The sequence below is a fragment of the Ostrinia furnacalis genome, unplaced genomic scaffold, assembly GCF_004193835.3.
Source record: "Ostrinia furnacalis isolate ACB-3 unplaced genomic scaffold, ASM419383v2 OfSCF6657, whole genome shotgun sequence".
NCBI lineage: Eukaryota > Metazoa > Arthropoda > Insecta > Lepidoptera > Crambidae > Ostrinia > Ostrinia furnacalis.
The window spans coordinates 259,832-277,226 of NW_021136896.1; the positions used below are offsets into that span (position 1 = coordinate 259,832).

At 36.2% G+C, this 17,395-nt stretch overlaps 1 protein-coding gene across 1 annotated transcript; it reads left to right on the plus strand.

Moving 5' to 3' along the window:
- The first annotated feature begins 15,155 nt into the window (after positions 1–15,155).
- Positions 15,156–17,195, plus strand: LOC114362640 (uncharacterized). The gene is made up of 2 exons (XM_028318113.1): positions 15,156–15,334; positions 17,034–17,195. The coding sequence occupies exons 1-2, from the start codon at positions 15,176–15,178 to the stop codon at positions 17,193–17,195; spliced, it is 321 nt and encodes a 106-aa protein (XP_028173914.1). The 5' UTR covers positions 15,156–15,175.
- The last annotated feature ends 200 nt before the right edge of the window (positions 17,196–17,395 follow it).

Below are 17,395 nucleotides of genomic sequence, written 5' to 3' on the forward strand. Positions count from 1 at the left end.
TTTATTTTACACTGTATTTTTATTTAATTTATTCAGCGTGAGAGAAGTGAGAAGGTTTGCGATGCTTGTTACGATACGATAATCTCGGCTTACAGGATGTCCGAGGCCAGTTAATTGGAATTCGAAATGCTTCGACGTTTTTGCGCCTACCTCTTATTAAGTACCTACTGATGATCGCTCTCCAATATGACCTTTTGCAGTTGAAATTTAAGATAAATGGACCCCTTTTTTGGAGGAACTTAAATTTCTTAAGCCACAAGAATACATTTTAAGTGGCACCTTTATTAAATAAATGAAATTTAAATTTTGTTTGTTTGTATTCCGTATGTAAAAATAATTGGTTAAACTGGTATTTCAATACCAATTACTGGTATGCGATGAAATAAATAATTGATCATTGAATTTTTAGACTACTTTATCCATTAACATTTATTTTAAAATATTTAGTTTTTGTATTGTTTGTTTACATACAATAGAAGATAAGAATGTAAAATGAAAAACTTATAAAAGAGACATTGAAATATCTCCAGAAGTTAGGTAGGTAGGTACAGTCTGCTACAACGGTTAATAATATTTACCTCAAAGACAGACTCACGTCTTCACAGTACTAAAGATGATAAAAAATATAATATATGAATCATAACTTTAAAATGTTACTTCAATTTTGAAATAAAGTTAGAGCTGGCTATTATTTTATTTGAATTACTTCAAGCACAACTGAAAGAAAAACAGAGTAGAAATATTTTATTACATTTGCTTTCAATTAAAAAGTAAATCATTAAAAATTATAAATTAAACATCTTTTTCTGTAATTTGATAACTGCCTAGGTACAATCTCATGAATATTTGTGACGTTAATTGCAATACTTATATCACAGAATAATAACTTATATCCACGCAATTACAAGAACACTGAAGTAATTCGAGTCTTATGATTTTTTATTTATTCAACAGATGAGACTTTGATGCGCAAAAGTAATGTGCGAAAGTGATGTGACTATACAGGGTGGAAACGATATGTGATCTCACTCGATTATTTCTAAACTATACAAGATATCGAAAAACTGGTTACTGATCCTGAAAGTGCTTGATGAGCTCTTTTAAACGGTACCAATAATAGGTTACAGAATAAACTGGAACTACCCGAAAATTCAATGTTTTCAGCTTCCATACATTTGGTAAAGTTACATAATATTAAAAACTACACAAGATATCGCATGACTAGTTACTGATCCTAAAAGTGCTTCACGAGCTCTATCCAACGGTATCAATAATAGCTTACAGAATAAATTGGATCTATCCAAAAATGCAGTGTTTCCATCTTCCATACATTTAGTACTATCACAGTCATGGCACTCATCTCTTGATAATATTATAGCAAGTAAAGCCTAAAACTAATCTTATCCACAAATAATTTTAAATAAGATGCAAGTTCCGAGTTTATTTAACTGACTTTTTAAGTTTATTATTTAACAAAAAATAAATAACACTTCTATTATTGTGTGGTTGGCATACATTTAGTATGGAAGCTGGAAACATTGAATTTTCGGATAGTTCCAGTTTATTCTGTAACCTATTATTGGTACCGTTTGAAAGAGCTCGTGAAGCACTTTCAGGATCTGTAACCAGTTTTTCAATATCTTGTATAGTTTAGAAATAATCGAATGAGATCACTTATCGTTTCCACCCTGTAGATAGGTCCTACGTAGTAAGAATTGCATCTTAACCCTTTTAAGTTCACTGATTAACAATTACTGTCCACTATAGACAACAAAAACGATAAAATAATATTCATGTATTTCATAACTTTGTTTTTTTTTACTTAATACTTTAAAACCGTTCCCATCAGGATTTTTCAGAAAACATAAATCTGAATATGGAACAGTTCATTTTCCTCTGTTTGTACATTCATCCCATAGTAAAAGCTGCTCATGATCATGAGTAGAATCCACCCAGATCTTTTTAAAGTGACTGTTTTCATAATAACCCTGTAGAGCACAAGTATTATTACTACCTACTGCCCCTAAAAAAGTATTTCACTTAGCATAGAATATACACACAACACTTACACTACACCTACACCACACTTACACTACACCCACACTACACTCACACCACACCCACACCACAGGCACAAATAGAAGTGTACCTACTCTATTTTAGTATTTCTGTTTTTTATTATAATTTAATTGTTTTTCTTTTTACTCGTATTTTCTAAGCCCCCGTGACCATTCTTCTCGATCAACACCTCAAGAGAAGTGGGGATGGCTGAAAACCAGCGCCGTCTAGGACAAGTAGGTAGTCCTTGGCAGCACAAGCTGAGCCACCTCCAGTTGCTTTCACCTTTTTAATATAAGTTTTTTTTTGGAATTCCTTTTTTGTAATGCAAGCAATAAACGATTTTTTTTTATTTATTTAACATTACCGAATGATACCTGAACTCCCAAGAGTCTAAAACTAACTATTTATTTAGTTGATGTTTTTAAATAATTTGTCGATGTAATTAATGGAAAATCATTTTTAAAGCCCTTTTTGTAAGAAAGTATAGTAACGCATCGCCAAGGACTGATATATTTGACTAATTACCTGTTTAATTCACTACTAGATTTGTAATCAAGTGCAAATGCAATAATTATTTATTATACCATCTGATAAGGCGATTTATAACGTTAAATGTGCTTCGGATATAAAGAGTATTCAACATATTTATTGCAATTAACCATCTCACTTTTTACAAATATCTTGATACCTATCTCATTTCCTGTTCTTAATAATGTGTGTCTATAAAATATGTTTTTTCTAGAAGATCTGTATCCATAATAAGTATCACGTATTTTTTATTTATCTACGTCGGTTGTTGTTTTACTTTCCAACAAAATGGCAATTTACAATACTTTTTTATTACTAAGTAAATCTACCACTATTCTGTTCATCTCACTCTCACAATGGTAAGTTATGATGAGATCTACTCATAAAGTGAAGCACGCCTAGACACAAATTGGGAGAGAGTCCCATTCCCTTTCCTTGCAGTTCTCATAATGATTTTATTTAACTTTAACTTCTTAATCTATTTGCTTTTCACCCAAAGGAGGTCCACTGCTGGTCAAAGGCCTACCCTAAGGATTTCCCGGTCCTACGCTTCCCACATCCAGGTGCTACCCGCGACCTGCTCCAGATCGACGATCCAACAAGCGGGAGGCCTGCCCACGTTGCGTTTTCCGATCCGTGGGTACTCGAGAATTTTTTTGAAAGAAAGAAACATTTATTACGATGAACATTACTTAGTTAAGGCCAAAGAAGGTATACGGAAAAAAAGATGGAAATAGCACATAAGGAAATAAAAAGTGAACTGAGCAGTGCCTGTCGCAACAGCGATGCCCATCGCAGTAGGACTCAACTCAGCATATGTCGTGGCCCACGGTGGGGAAGGCCACGACGCTGGTTTTCAGTTTCATTTTTCTTGGGCGGTCTCAATCAATTCATTAGTAATTTACCTAAGTAATTATAAATCATACTAGCTGCATGTAGATAGACGTCAATTCAGAAAATCATGCTGCTTGAGGTATTTTGTATGAGGACTCATCACTTCTTACGTTAGTGATATGGAAGTACGCCATGGATCTGGGGGCACGGCAGTGCCCCCACCAAGTCGAGTATGGATATTTGTGACTATGTCCGTTTTAAGTGTATTTTTGACTATGGGACTGTGAAAGACTGAACACACACGTGGGGAAAACTGCGTGCAACTAGTACTTGAGAATTTAGGATTTCGTGCCAACATTTATAACAAAACATGCCATTTCATTAATAATAATCCATTATAACCTAATACATGTTTTTATTAATCCCGTTAATAACATAAACGAGTAGCCTAAGGCGATCGATTTACCAACTACGTTATTTATTTAGGTAAGTAACTCCAACTAACCATGAGCAATAAAATAAAATAGTCACAACTTCTGCCGCCATTAAGTAAAACATGCTATGCATGTTTATGACCAGCAATAAAATTTTCTCAATAAAACTTGACATTTAGAAGAAAAAGGGGCAGTACTTTTTCCGTAACAAAAAGTGGTTGACATCTTTTAAATAACGTGTTAATTTTATTGATTACGGATAGAATAAGTGCCGGTTTATTCTGTTAAATACCTCTGCATTATACTGTTAGCACGATTAAAACTCTTTTGAAATGTTTTATAATACGAATATGTATATTAACGCCTCTGTCATCTCGTAATTTTGTAGTTAAAAACATTGTTGACAGAGCAACGACCGTGATGACAGAATAAGAGCTTATCGTGAGAATATTTCGACTGTATAACGCCTTTGTAAAAGCAGAGTTCAAGTATTATATTGTGAATTTGTTGAGACAAGTCTCATATTTTAGGTTGAGCTTGTCTTTGATCTCAGAAGGTTTTTGAGAAATTTGATAAATACAATAAACAGTGGTATTCTAAAGTTGTTTTACGAAACGCTAAATTATTGGATTTTAACGTGTGAAATCAAAATCCGAATTTGTGTAGGATATTATTGTGACTTATTTATTAGCTTGTTTGTCTTGGAAAATTGTATCATGGGGCGATTTAATAAATAATAGTTCGATGGGGAATTTGAGACCTTTGCTTTGGAATCTATCGGAGTCTCAACTATTTTAATCAACGATCCGTGCACGAACAGCATCCCGTGTAGGACGTAAAATTGATAATTTTCTCTTTGTTATGATAAGGATTCCACTCATGCTTATTGTATTTTAAATAATGAGAAATTTTTCATTGGTGTGCTCAAAAAAAAACCTCTCACTGCCCCAACACAACACTGCTTAANGCTTATTGTATTTTAAATAATGAGAAATTTTTCATTGGTGTGCTCAAAAAAAAACCTCTCACTGCCCCAACACAACACTGCTTAATAGGCTAGTTGCCTAAAAAAATTTTTTTAGTCCGTAATGTTTAATATCAAAAAATATTGGACACATATATTTTTATTTGTCAATCTCACAAATAATTACATAGTTATGGTGCGTTGAAGTTGCGCACGACGTCACAACGTGCGGCATTTTTAAGCAAGCGTTGACGTCACGGGCCTCTTCTTATGAACTTTGGGGCGCTGTATCTCTTTAAATTTTCATTAGTTTGAAAAAGTGAAATATACGTGTAGAGTATTTTTTGATAAGTTAACTGACGGACTAATTAAAACTCTTGCTTTTTGACCCAGGCAACATCCCCATTTCAGTGTATAACACAGATGTTTTATGGAATAATAAATCAATAATGACCGCAATAAACTTGGTTGACAATTTAATTTGTAAATCTGGTAAGATATAGGTACATAAAAAACGAAAATAACTTAATGCCTCCATAAATCCAACTGCATTGTTATAAGACCTAAACAGATTACGGCTTAACAAAGCAACAACTTAACCCCCGATTTAAGATGCCAAATCAAAAATTATGGCTATAACGACCCCTACACATAATTCAAGAGTGATCCTCCTCGTCCATATTGGACGGACTCGGACAATGGGTCCGACAACACACAGTTAAACGCCTCGAATGCCGCGAACGGCCATAAATCATTGACATAGCGGAAGTGCGTGGCCCGCCGTGGAGGGACCCTAGCCATAACGGTTACGCGATCGTCTCCGGCATTTTCAGCGTTACAGATAAATTAAATGCCAACACATCCCGGGCAAGCGCAGTCGTGGCGCGCTAAGAATGTCCAAATAAATTTTTTGATAAACGCACCGGAAGCTGGTCCTATTACGTGACACTGGCCCCGTTCCGTCCTTTGACTCCTCGGTCATTGTTTTTCTCCACAAGAATTTTGGGAATTTCAAGCTATCGCTCGCACCGGCATATGGAAAACGCGGCTCTTTGACTCGATTAGATCGTAATCGATAGTCTGTAATAGGTCAGTTTTGTGTCGGAATTAATCAAGCGTCAAAGGGCTGGCCATAATTGAGCACCAAAGGCTGCGGCCCGTCGTATATCACACTAATTAATGGATTCGCTAGACACATTTTGTCACAAAAGAAACCGCCCCACAAAAAATACCTTGTGATTGTTTTATAAACATCTCCATAATAACAGCTTTTCGGCCACATGTCACTGACGTTATGCTTTATTCGGTAGCATTCCTGCCAAATTGGAATGTGGTGCGTGTGCGTTTTGTATCGAGAAATATTAATATTCCAACGACCATAAACAAGCAGTTGACGATGATAATTCAAACGCATAAAACAAAGCTTTATCTATGATCGAAAGGCAGCCCCCGGAGAGTTCAGTGTGAAATGTGTTCTCAGAGACACCGTTTAGTAGCGTAATGCACGTGACTGTCGTACAAATTATGCATTTTGGAGACAAGTAGATTTTATTGCCGCGGAAGTGACGTCAATAAACCACAGTGTACAGGAGTTTAATGTTCGAATCGTATAATTTCCGATCGAGCCAGTTTGCGATACACATCAGTAGCTCTACACGAACTGTAATATATCTGGTTTGAAGATTAATGTTCATCATTTAAGTATGGAAATTATAAGTGCTTTTATTACAAATGCTATCCCAATCAGTACGATTTTATCTTGATAAGAATTAGAGATAACAAAAATATTTGGACCAGAAATGTAATTAGCTGGTTTGCAGACACATTATCAACTCTCCAGATTAAATTATATGTATTTAAAATTTTGCCACCGATCTTGATATTTCTGGTAAATACAAATCAAAATGAGTTTATACAAACAACAGCACTCAATCACTGGAACGAAGAGGTGAGCTGCGTAACACCCTAAATATAAATGGTGTGTGACACCCAAGCTCCGCTCTAAGAGATTTTGTAACGACTCAAAAAATGATATACTCCGCACCTTATATTGAACGGGAAATAAATCGTATATTTCCTTTAAGTGCCAATAAAAGTTGGAGTAAATCATAAAAGTATCACTCCTCGAGAAACGTCTATAACAAGTGTGTTATTACGGAATAATTCAGTAGCGGAGGAGGGTGGTTTGAAGGATGGCTCCCTCAAGGACTTGGGCGAGGTTCGACCTGGAATTCCCGATGCTATATCAGAGCCTTCAATTATTTATCGGACCCGTGTCTACTTTTCATTTTACTCCTTTCGACGTAAGGCTTTCAGTGCCGGAGAATAAACATGTCACACCATTGGGAATACACTTTACATGAATAGCGGTTTTGTGGAATAAACTCTATCGGTGGTGGTTACCTCGCTGACAGTGATGTATGGCCCTTGTTTATTTTAATTGCAAGCAGTGACCGATTCATTTATTATTGGCGCACGCTAATATGGTTCTTATCTGTATGGAGCGAGAATCACTACCTTGCCGTAACACAGTTTTAACTAGTACGGGAGGTAAAGGATTTTAGCCGTATACCCACATATTATTAATGTATTTCATCATAGTTTTTAATCTTAAAAGACTGTATTTATTATTTTTAATTACGTATATTACTTAAATTGCATTTTAGATTTATAGTTTCTTTTTTGTATAACTACCTACTTACTTTACAAGTATAGGACTATACTGTAAGTCACACTTTGTTGTTGAAATAAATTTATTATTATTAAAAAAAACCGTATTGTTATTCAAATTGTAGGCGCTAATAAGCTAGGCTAACAAATAATCAGTAGGTAAGTCGGTATATTTTAGTTATTCCATTTTTTTTATTACGAGTTACACGTGGTGATTGCTGATTAAAAATAGAGATTAAAAATAGGTCGTTGATGAGTAACTCCTCTCACGTCGCAGATGTTTCAGTGACAGCCAGCGTTGCCAGATGTCCCGATTTTGGCGGGACGTCCCGATTTTTCAATCAAATTTAAACGTCCCGCGCGGTACAGGCTCTGTCCCGCTTTTCGGAGAGAGACACTCAATTCTCCAGACTATTGTTTGAAACGCCATATTATTCTAAAGAATGATTTTTTTATTTCGATTTTTGCTTTTTTTTTCTTTTTTTATTCTAAAGACGAATTTAACACGGCGGGACAGAGCCTGTCCCGCGCGGGACAGGCTCTGTCCCGCTTTTCGGAGAGAGACACTCAATTCTCCAGAATATTGTTTGAAACGCCATATTATTCTAAAGAATGATTTTTTTATTTCGATTTTTGCTTTTTTTTTTCTTTTTTTATTCTAAAGACGAATTTAACGATACAGTAAATCTGATTTAAATTATTATTTTTTTGTTAAAATACATTTTCTTTGGCTACTTTTGCTATACATATAATGTCACGTAAACGTAATTTTAAGTCAAATAAAAGGATAAATATTTGAAAACCTTTGATTATATATGTTTTTTTACTATGTCCCGCTTCTGACGGAAGAATCCCGCTATTTTCACTCAAAAAGTACCAAAGTCCCGACTTGGCAAAAAAAAAACTGGCAACGCTGGTGACAGCACACACCGTCTGCTTTGAGTGACATAAGAGAAGTTTTCATTGATATTATCAATAAATCAAAACACATAATTTATGATCACTGTTTGCCATAAAATGGTATCATCGCCGTATAAGTTGAGGAAACATAAAAATTATATTATCTTTTCACGTGTAAGTTCGATACCTTGTGTTTAGTGCGCAGCGAAAATCGTTAATCATGTGATAACTATAGAAAATGAACGAATGTGTCATAAATAAGTATTCACAAATAGTTTTAGCGACCATTTTGTCCGTCTGTTGTATGGTAGAAATTGTGTTGCCAGTACAAAAATCAATAAAAACTTTATTTGTGTGTTGGATGCCGCATGTCATGATGGGGACACTCAAATGTAAGCACCAATTTTAGTATTATACCTTCATTAAAGTTGGGGATTGGACAAAGTCACAATAAGCCCGCTTCTCATCAAAATTATAGCCAATTAGATATTTGCTTGAAAATGCATAGTTAGCTCTAATAAGCAGTAGCCGAAAATTTTCTTATTTATGCCTGTTTCATTCGGCCACGCTACAAACCGCATGCAATCTGAATACACCGTATCTCCTGTCCTTTTCGTTCGTAGCAGAGTCCTGAAACGACAACAACTTCAGGCGAAACCAGAGGATACTTAAGCCTGTGTGGGGCGATTTTACAAGTAGGTATAGGTGATTGGTGGAATATGTTACATTTCTGAGTAGAATAGTTACTAGGTAATTAACATCTGTATGTCAATTAGGCTAAGACTTGAGAACCAATAATTTAACTTCTTATTTTTGTCTGGATTCATGTTGAAATAACCCATCGAATCTCAGGATAATTTCTGCAAGTAGCCCAAGACGCTTTGATAACAGCAAGAACAAAAATATAAATGCCTTATACTTAGACATCAGTAATATGCATACTAAATTGTTCTTAATACTCGTCTTGTTTCTACTGGCTTTCAAGGTTATTTAAAAATAGTTAAGTACCTCAAACAAAACAAACAAACTTTACGATACTTCCAACTTCAACATTGTCATAAAAATTATGCTACGATACTTATATGGTTGTGTAAAGTAATAGGACATCCTTAGTTTTGTAAGAGTGGATGCATAAGTTATAGGTAAGTATCGATGAATATCTACGAGTAACCTAAGTATAATGTTAATTTAAAAAAATAACGTAGAAATTAAAATTAAATGCTATCATTAAATTGAATGACGTTAATTTACTGATAACGTCCCATTTGAAGTGAATTTTCACACCTATTCATTTACTCGTAAAAGTAATGAGGCTTTCATTACAATACATTGTTTTTTAATTTTTATTGTTTTATGACTTTAATTTTTTTCAACGACTTAGGGAATGACTTTTTCAAAACACTTCTTTGTGTATAGCATTATTGAAGTCATGTGATTATGTAGAATAGTAAAATCTATTTATTAAAAGCTTTATTATATTCCACATTGGTAGAATTTCTCGCGCTGCTTCTAGGAATCACGAAAACCTGGCCAGTACGATGTATGGGCATGCTGAAAATTATCTAACTACAATTCATAGAACACTGAAAACACATTTACAGAAGTGAGAAATTATTTTGTCTACTCCAGTACTTCTGTAGACACAGTGTCGGTAAGTATGGCCGCACAATACTGCGACATCTCCAGAGCTGTGGCCAGTTATGTGCGGCAAAAAGTGATGATAATGACAAAGACTGCGGCGCAAAGGGCGCGGGATGAGGCCTCCGACGCACGCAGCCCGAATAATGATGCGCCTCCACCGTGCACTGGAAGCTCGTAGAGATGGCAAAGAGTACAGACTTTTAGATAGCAGTAGTGTAATATATTTAAATCTAAACAAATATCAAGCGTTTGGATACCAATTGTTTTTAAGTATCTAAATTGCCACTACCTAAGTAAGATCTCTGACGAAAATTGGAAAAGGAATTGAAGCGGTGATGGATTTATTCCTGGAACCAACTGTCGACTAATAATGGTTTCGACGATCCGTACCATTGGCAAATGGTGATTCACTATACCGTTCTAAGATCACATTTTCTATTCAAATCTGTCTTTCAGACGACAAAAATAATTCTCACAACATAAGGAAAGCATCTCATATCCACGAGACTTATTTTGAGAAATAACTATTCTTCAACCCAAATTAAATGCAGTAGTAGTGTCATGAAGAGGCAATTTTCACGTACTGGACCCTGCACCTATGGATTTCTCACTCTTTAATGCACTTTAACGTCCGTGGATTATTCATGTCTTATCCCCTTTAGCTCTACGCTAGGCACGGGGTCTACACCATGGAACCTACGCGTACCTACATCTCGGGGATAGCTCGCGCTGTTCCATGTTTTTATTCATGTACTTAAATTGATAGATTTTTTGTTTCATTGTAACGCGTAGTTTCTTCTATATGCCATTCCTTTCAAACATAATTGCTTTGAAGAACTGATCAAAGAGCATGCTCATCTATTGATTTACTCCTTGTAAGCTGTGAAGGCGTCACAATATGGTCATGACAGGTAATGTACAGGGAATCATGTCCGCTTATCTTACTGCACCAGGCAATCTGCCAACAGTGGAGAGATGGAGAACAAATTAAGTATGAGTATGAGTAGTCTTTCCCAAGTTACTCATACATCGATGCCAAGATTTGGTCACTTATGAAATTGTAATCTTTGGTGTCAGTTCTAAATATTTGCAGATCTGTATAATATAAAATCGTAGTGATACTTCTTAGTGGCATGGTGAAGAGGGGAAGCCTAAGGCAATAGTACGAACACGTCGAGAACATTGTTCGTGGGGGTCACGTAACGCGACGATACCGAATTACCCGCTTGCGCAAACTGATCCTTATTGTGCCCAGGGAAATAAACCAGGGCAGAAATAAAAAGTGTTCCACAAAAATAAAGTTTTATTGCGCCACGGAATGAGTCGCACTGATCACAGTACTCGCGTCGGGCTTAGTCTGGATTGGTACAAGCCTTACGAATGTTGGGGTATTTAACAGCGAAGCGTATTCATTGTACAATATGAAAAAGGCATTTCCGTTTTCATTTCTATCCTCTGAGAGAAGAGCATGATTTTAAGAAATATTTATTTTAATAACTCTATTTTATTTTCAGCGTGTTTCGTTTCTAACACATTTACCTACCTAGAAATTGTAAGATTGATCGTAACAGAAATAGCAAAACGACTGTTTATCGCATTGTCTTTATATTGGCTTATTATTATTACTCAAGTGCGAAAAAGACCCACACAATTTCCCAAAACCAAATCCCCGTTGTTCCCCCCGAAAATCATAGCCAACTCCGGCTTTTTAAAATCTTATTCAAACTTTATAAAATAAGTGGCGCCCCTCGGTAGGGGTCTGCGATATTATGGTGTAGCCATCTGTGACGGAACGCCATCGAAAAGACATATTTTTAGATTTAACTCGTAAATTACTACGATCCAATTGGTTTACGCTCGTGTGAGAATTAGAAGTTTTATTTGCTGATGCGGTTGTTTATGAGTTTCGATGGGGGAAGGAAACGGGCTGTTTATCGTATTAGATCCGTATTAATTATATTCACTAAATAGGCCGGCGTCAGAGGTTACGGCTGACATAAACAAGAAATACGGCACGGTAATAGTGTATGAATCAAATTATCTAATCGATACTGCCGTTATACCAAGCCTTTTACACTATTATTCCGGACAAATATAGGAAACGTTTTAAAATTATCCGTTAAAGTATTTATAATACTGTCTCATAATGGACCGCATTTTAACAAATTGGATATCACATTTAAAATTTTAACATCAAGCTTCACTATTAATAGAAATAATGTGTCTGTGCTTCAGTCATATTTATGCGTTATGGAGCGGTGATAAATTAATTTACTTTCATAGTACTATTTAATGTCAGTATAAAAAGTGTCTGTCACCATAATAATTTCGGACACAGATTGTTGCACTAACTAATATGTGGGATTTAAAGGAAGGGTTGACGACCCCTTTCGCTCAATTTTCATTCGTCACACACACGCCGTCAAATGGAAATTTAATTTTTTAAAATTGGATTTTTATTGCGCATTGGTATGGAACGAAACGTGCAACAGAACAGTAGCTGGCAACACTTGTAATCGAATGTTGTTAACAACAGATACAGTTAAACTCTCTTTAATTAAAACTTGCCAGTAACGAATACGAAGTGAGGATGAAAGAATAAAAACATTCAAACTTAATATACGAATATTGGAGCGTTTTGAAAATGAAGAATTATGTGGTGCTGTGCTTTAAGTTTCAGTATTAGTTTGAAATCTATAGGTAGTACACCGAGTGTTCCCATTTCAATCACACAGCATTAAAAGGGATTGAAGAGTGACAGAAGATAGACCGATCTGTCTGCCCTAATACCCGGCTCACACAGACGGCACTTTCGTAGTCATGGCGCGTATCACATTATATCTCTAAAAACACACATTAATAACGTGGAAAAGTTTATGAAAGTTCAAATATTATTAGACACCACAAGCGCATTGTCGTCATTATCTAACTAAACCTTATTAGTCCCTTCTGGACAACAACTTTTTTCTTTTTAATTTACTTTTTAGAATCTGAATTAGTTTACTTATTGGCTCTACAAATATAAAATGATACAAGTATTCAAAAGACAATTTTTTCCAAAAAGATCCTTGAAAACTACAACCGTAAAACATTCACGCATTTCGTAGCAGGCTCGTAAGTCGTTGTAGAACAGTAGATCAAAAAATGAATTTCAGTGTGTATTTTACGAAGGGCGTGTAACATGAAATTTTAAACAATCATGTTGCACCGTGGAACAGACAAACGGTACAGGGAAAATTAGCGCCAAGCGGCAAAGGCACCAATTATTTCCACTCCCAAATATGAATTTTTAAGCATGGATCAAGACGCGAGGCAGTTAAACTACTGTTAATAATAGGGTGTGATTCCTGTAGTACCGAAGTAGTGAAGCAATTTACACCACACACTTGCGATTATTTTGTACTAACTATACGGAAGGAGCTGTCTTTTTTTTATCCACAACGAGGAAGGTCTTGGCATGTATCTTACCTGATGGTAAGTGATGATCAGGCCGAAGGTGGAAGCGAATTTCACCCGGAATCCTCAACCACAGATGAACTGGCTAAGTAACTTACCTCTAACTGCCGGAATACAACAATGCTGTTAACATTGTTGTTATGGCGACAGACTTACGTAAGATGGTTGCAGCTAGCCAGGCGGACTTGGAACAAGCGTACCACCAACCAAACCAAACAGAAAATTCTGCTCCTGGGAATCGAACACGGGACCTCTGCGTCTGAAGCAGGTGGTCTAACCACTAGACCACAGAGGCGGTTGCTTTAATGTAGATCAAAGAAAAGATAGCAATGCTGATATAATTTACACGCAATTATTTTATGATGGATGTAAGATGTCACATAAAAACAACTAAATTAATTTTATAAAAGTAATAACATTATAAGAAAGAGACAGAAAGATATGTGTTTTTTTTTTTATAAAACGTTGCCATAGAAAGTACAATATTTAGAGCATTTTGGACACTGACTACTGTTTATGGGTAAATCTGTCTGCTTTTAAAAATTATAAATAACTTGAAAAAATTCAGTTGGAAGAGCAGTCACCCGGCAAGCGGAAGGTCGTGGGTTCAATTCCCGCCTTAGGCAGTTCGATTTTTTCAAGTTATTTATAATTTTCAAATTAGTTTGAGATGCGACTCTTAACGCTAAAAAAAATAATTAAATAACTAAATCTGTCTGCTGCTGCAACTCTTGTGTAGCCAGGAACTACAATATGACCACCAATAAAAATCCAACTAGTGAAGCTTAAGTTAAACTGTCATTGGACCCGCAACGGAAATCTGTCTGCTGATGAATTTTAAGACCTTCTTCCTTTCAGCCAAATGACGTCCACTGCTGGACAAAGGCCTCCTCCAAGGTTTTCCACAATGCAGGGTCCTGCGCTGCCCGCATCCAGTCTCTTCCCGCAACCTTTACCAGATGTCGGTCCACCTAGTAGGAGGCCTGCCCACGCTACGTCTTCCAGCCCGTGGTCGCCACTCGAGAACTTTTCTGCCTTATTAAGACCTCACATGACTTCATCCCCACATAAGAAGCAATGTAAAGAAGTAACTTTTCTATCGCATCATTGTGGCGCCCAAGTCGCATACCTACAGTGCAGTACTAGTTCAATATCTACTACGTCTAGTAGACTGTTGTCTAGACCGCCGATTTGGATTTGCATATGTGGTTGTTAATAACATAATTGCGTTCCATCGTAATGTCTGACGCCGTGTTAACTGGACGTGGTGTAGATGGCTGCTGAAGTGCTGATAAGTAATTGTGGGCAATTTTGTGTAACACCCTCCAATAAATTATCGAAGAAATTGCAAGAAGTGACGTAATACTTGACAGTTTCTGACGTTTGTCAAAGTTAAAGTAAGATGGTGCAACCCTTAAGCCTTAATAGTTCCTGTAAATAAAATAACATTTACACGAAAATATTATACCTACTTAAAACAATTGTATATTTCCTAGGTTAGTCAGGTAAAATCAGAGGAAGATTATGAAGAATTTAAAATTTGATGGTGTATGAACTAAGTAGGAACCGACTCACCGACCTAATATTAAGACGCGACACGCAATGACAAACCAATTCCACCTCACGCTTCAAGTTTTCATTTACCCTACGGCAGAAACACGAAAGAAGGGTGAACTGTAATAAGGCCATGCCGTTCATATTGCAGCAAGCAATCCGAAAGTTTCGCAGACAGCCGACAGAGGGCGCCCGGGCTAATAGAAATACGCTATTACAGTTGCAGCGTGGAACTACAAACTTGGAGAGCAGCAGTTTCTTAATGCAGTCTACAGCTATTTTGCTAAGCGCGGTGAGTTTTAGTGTTTTATTTTGTACAACGGTTCATTGTGGTGGGTTCCTAATAAGATTCAGTGCCTGCTTACTTTTCTTGTGTACGATTAGACGAAATCAAGCATTGTACTGAACAATGTCTATTTTACAGAAAAGCAAGATTAAACTAGAGCTAAAGCAAGAGGAACAAATTAATATCAAAGGAATAAAATTATTTTCACAGATCGACGAACCTGGAATCAAAATTAAAATAAGAAAGTGGGTTTGTCTACAAACTCTTATATTTTGCTCTTCTCGCCTCTCACCTGAGACTTCGACACCAAATCACAATTTCTTGGGAACTTTAATCTCGATTCCAGTGTCGACATACAGTTCTACATACCTCGGTTCACGTCAAACTTAATCCCAACGCGAAACTTTACGCCGCGTGATTGCGAATTCTAAAAGTTTTGGACTCCGTCATATAAGGAGAGAACAGCCAACGCATGTGTTTTTTTTCTTTATTCTGTTTGCTTACTAGCCTAGTTTTCGGTTGGAGAAATTTAAACTAGATGAAAATTAAACTTGTGTCTTATTAAAGCGTTCATTAGGTATCTATTACTCAGGACACACCGAAACTACTACTACTTTATTTTTTACATGATATTATGCAAATTTAGAGTGACTACTGTACACTACAATGGAATTAATATACCTATACAGTACATTATTATTTATTAGTCTGTGCCTACACCCGTTATAGTTACAAGCATAGCACACATACATTTTATTTTATAATAATGAATTGGCTGATCTTGATGACATGTGTCTCTTAAGTCTCTCGGTCTCTCCTTTACATGTGGTTAGAACAATTTCCAGACGAATATACCACTAAACACATAGACATTAGGTTGATTGTCGTCAAACCAATCGTGGTCTGGTAACCGTAAACTATTGGTTTCACACTCTTGTCTACGGAGCTAACAAACTATGGATTAGTTCTTAACTGTAGCACTGTACATATGTTCCTGTTTAACTTTTCAAGATTAACTTACTAACTTTTGTGTTTGTTAAGACAAATTACTATTTAAAAATTGTTGTTTTTCTGGAAACAAACGTTTGATCTAATTTAATAATAAAGATTTGTTGTTTGGATTGAATAAATAAGAGGCTCAACTGACGTGATTACCTAATAGCAGCATCACACGACTTCATCAGTAATTTCAATATGACTGTGTGCCTACCATGAGTTTACGTTATGTGTGCTCGCTAGCGAGTACGTCAAAAATCTCTATGAAGATTTTGTTTCTTGAAAGTAGCCGCTAGGGGCGCTGCACAATATGTCATACAATTAATGTCATTTTTTTACGCAGTCGCTAGCGAGCACACCTAACGTGAACTCATGGTAAGCACACTGATCAGGGGGCGTACTGTGAGTTTACGTCAAACGCATTCGATGTCGAAAAAAGTGACATTAAATGTATGACGGATTATACAGCGCCCCTAGCGGAAACTTTCAAGAACTAAAATTTTCATACATTGTTTTAACGCGCTCACTAGTGAGAACGTTTAATGTAAACTCACACTCAGCCCACAGATCCAGCAGTTTTTATAGCTACTTTATCTATTTAATATACCAATATCATCAGAAAGTTTTATTCAGGTTTTTGTTTGATCCATCATTTCCACGAAAGCATTATGTGTGAACATTATTTATGTAAGCTACAAATGTTTTCCAGGAAACTCAGGACCGGGCTAAGTGCAGAAGAAGAAGCAGGAAGGGGGCTGTTGTCGTGTGGAAAAATAAAAGCACATGTCTGGTTCAGTCGGCTTGTCATCGGAACCAAATCATCATAGCAGTAAAATTAATTAATTCTAAAAGGACATTATTGTTTTATTGAATACTACCGGCCGGTCGCGACTTCGTACGCGTGGATCCCGTTTGACCTCCTTAGGGATGGAGTTTCGTAAAAAATTTTCTTAGCGAATGCCTACGTCATAACATCTACATGCATGCCAAATTTCAGCCCCATCCGTCCAATGGTTTGGGTTGTGCTTTGATAGATCACTATGTCAGTCAGTCAGTCACCTTTGAGGTATA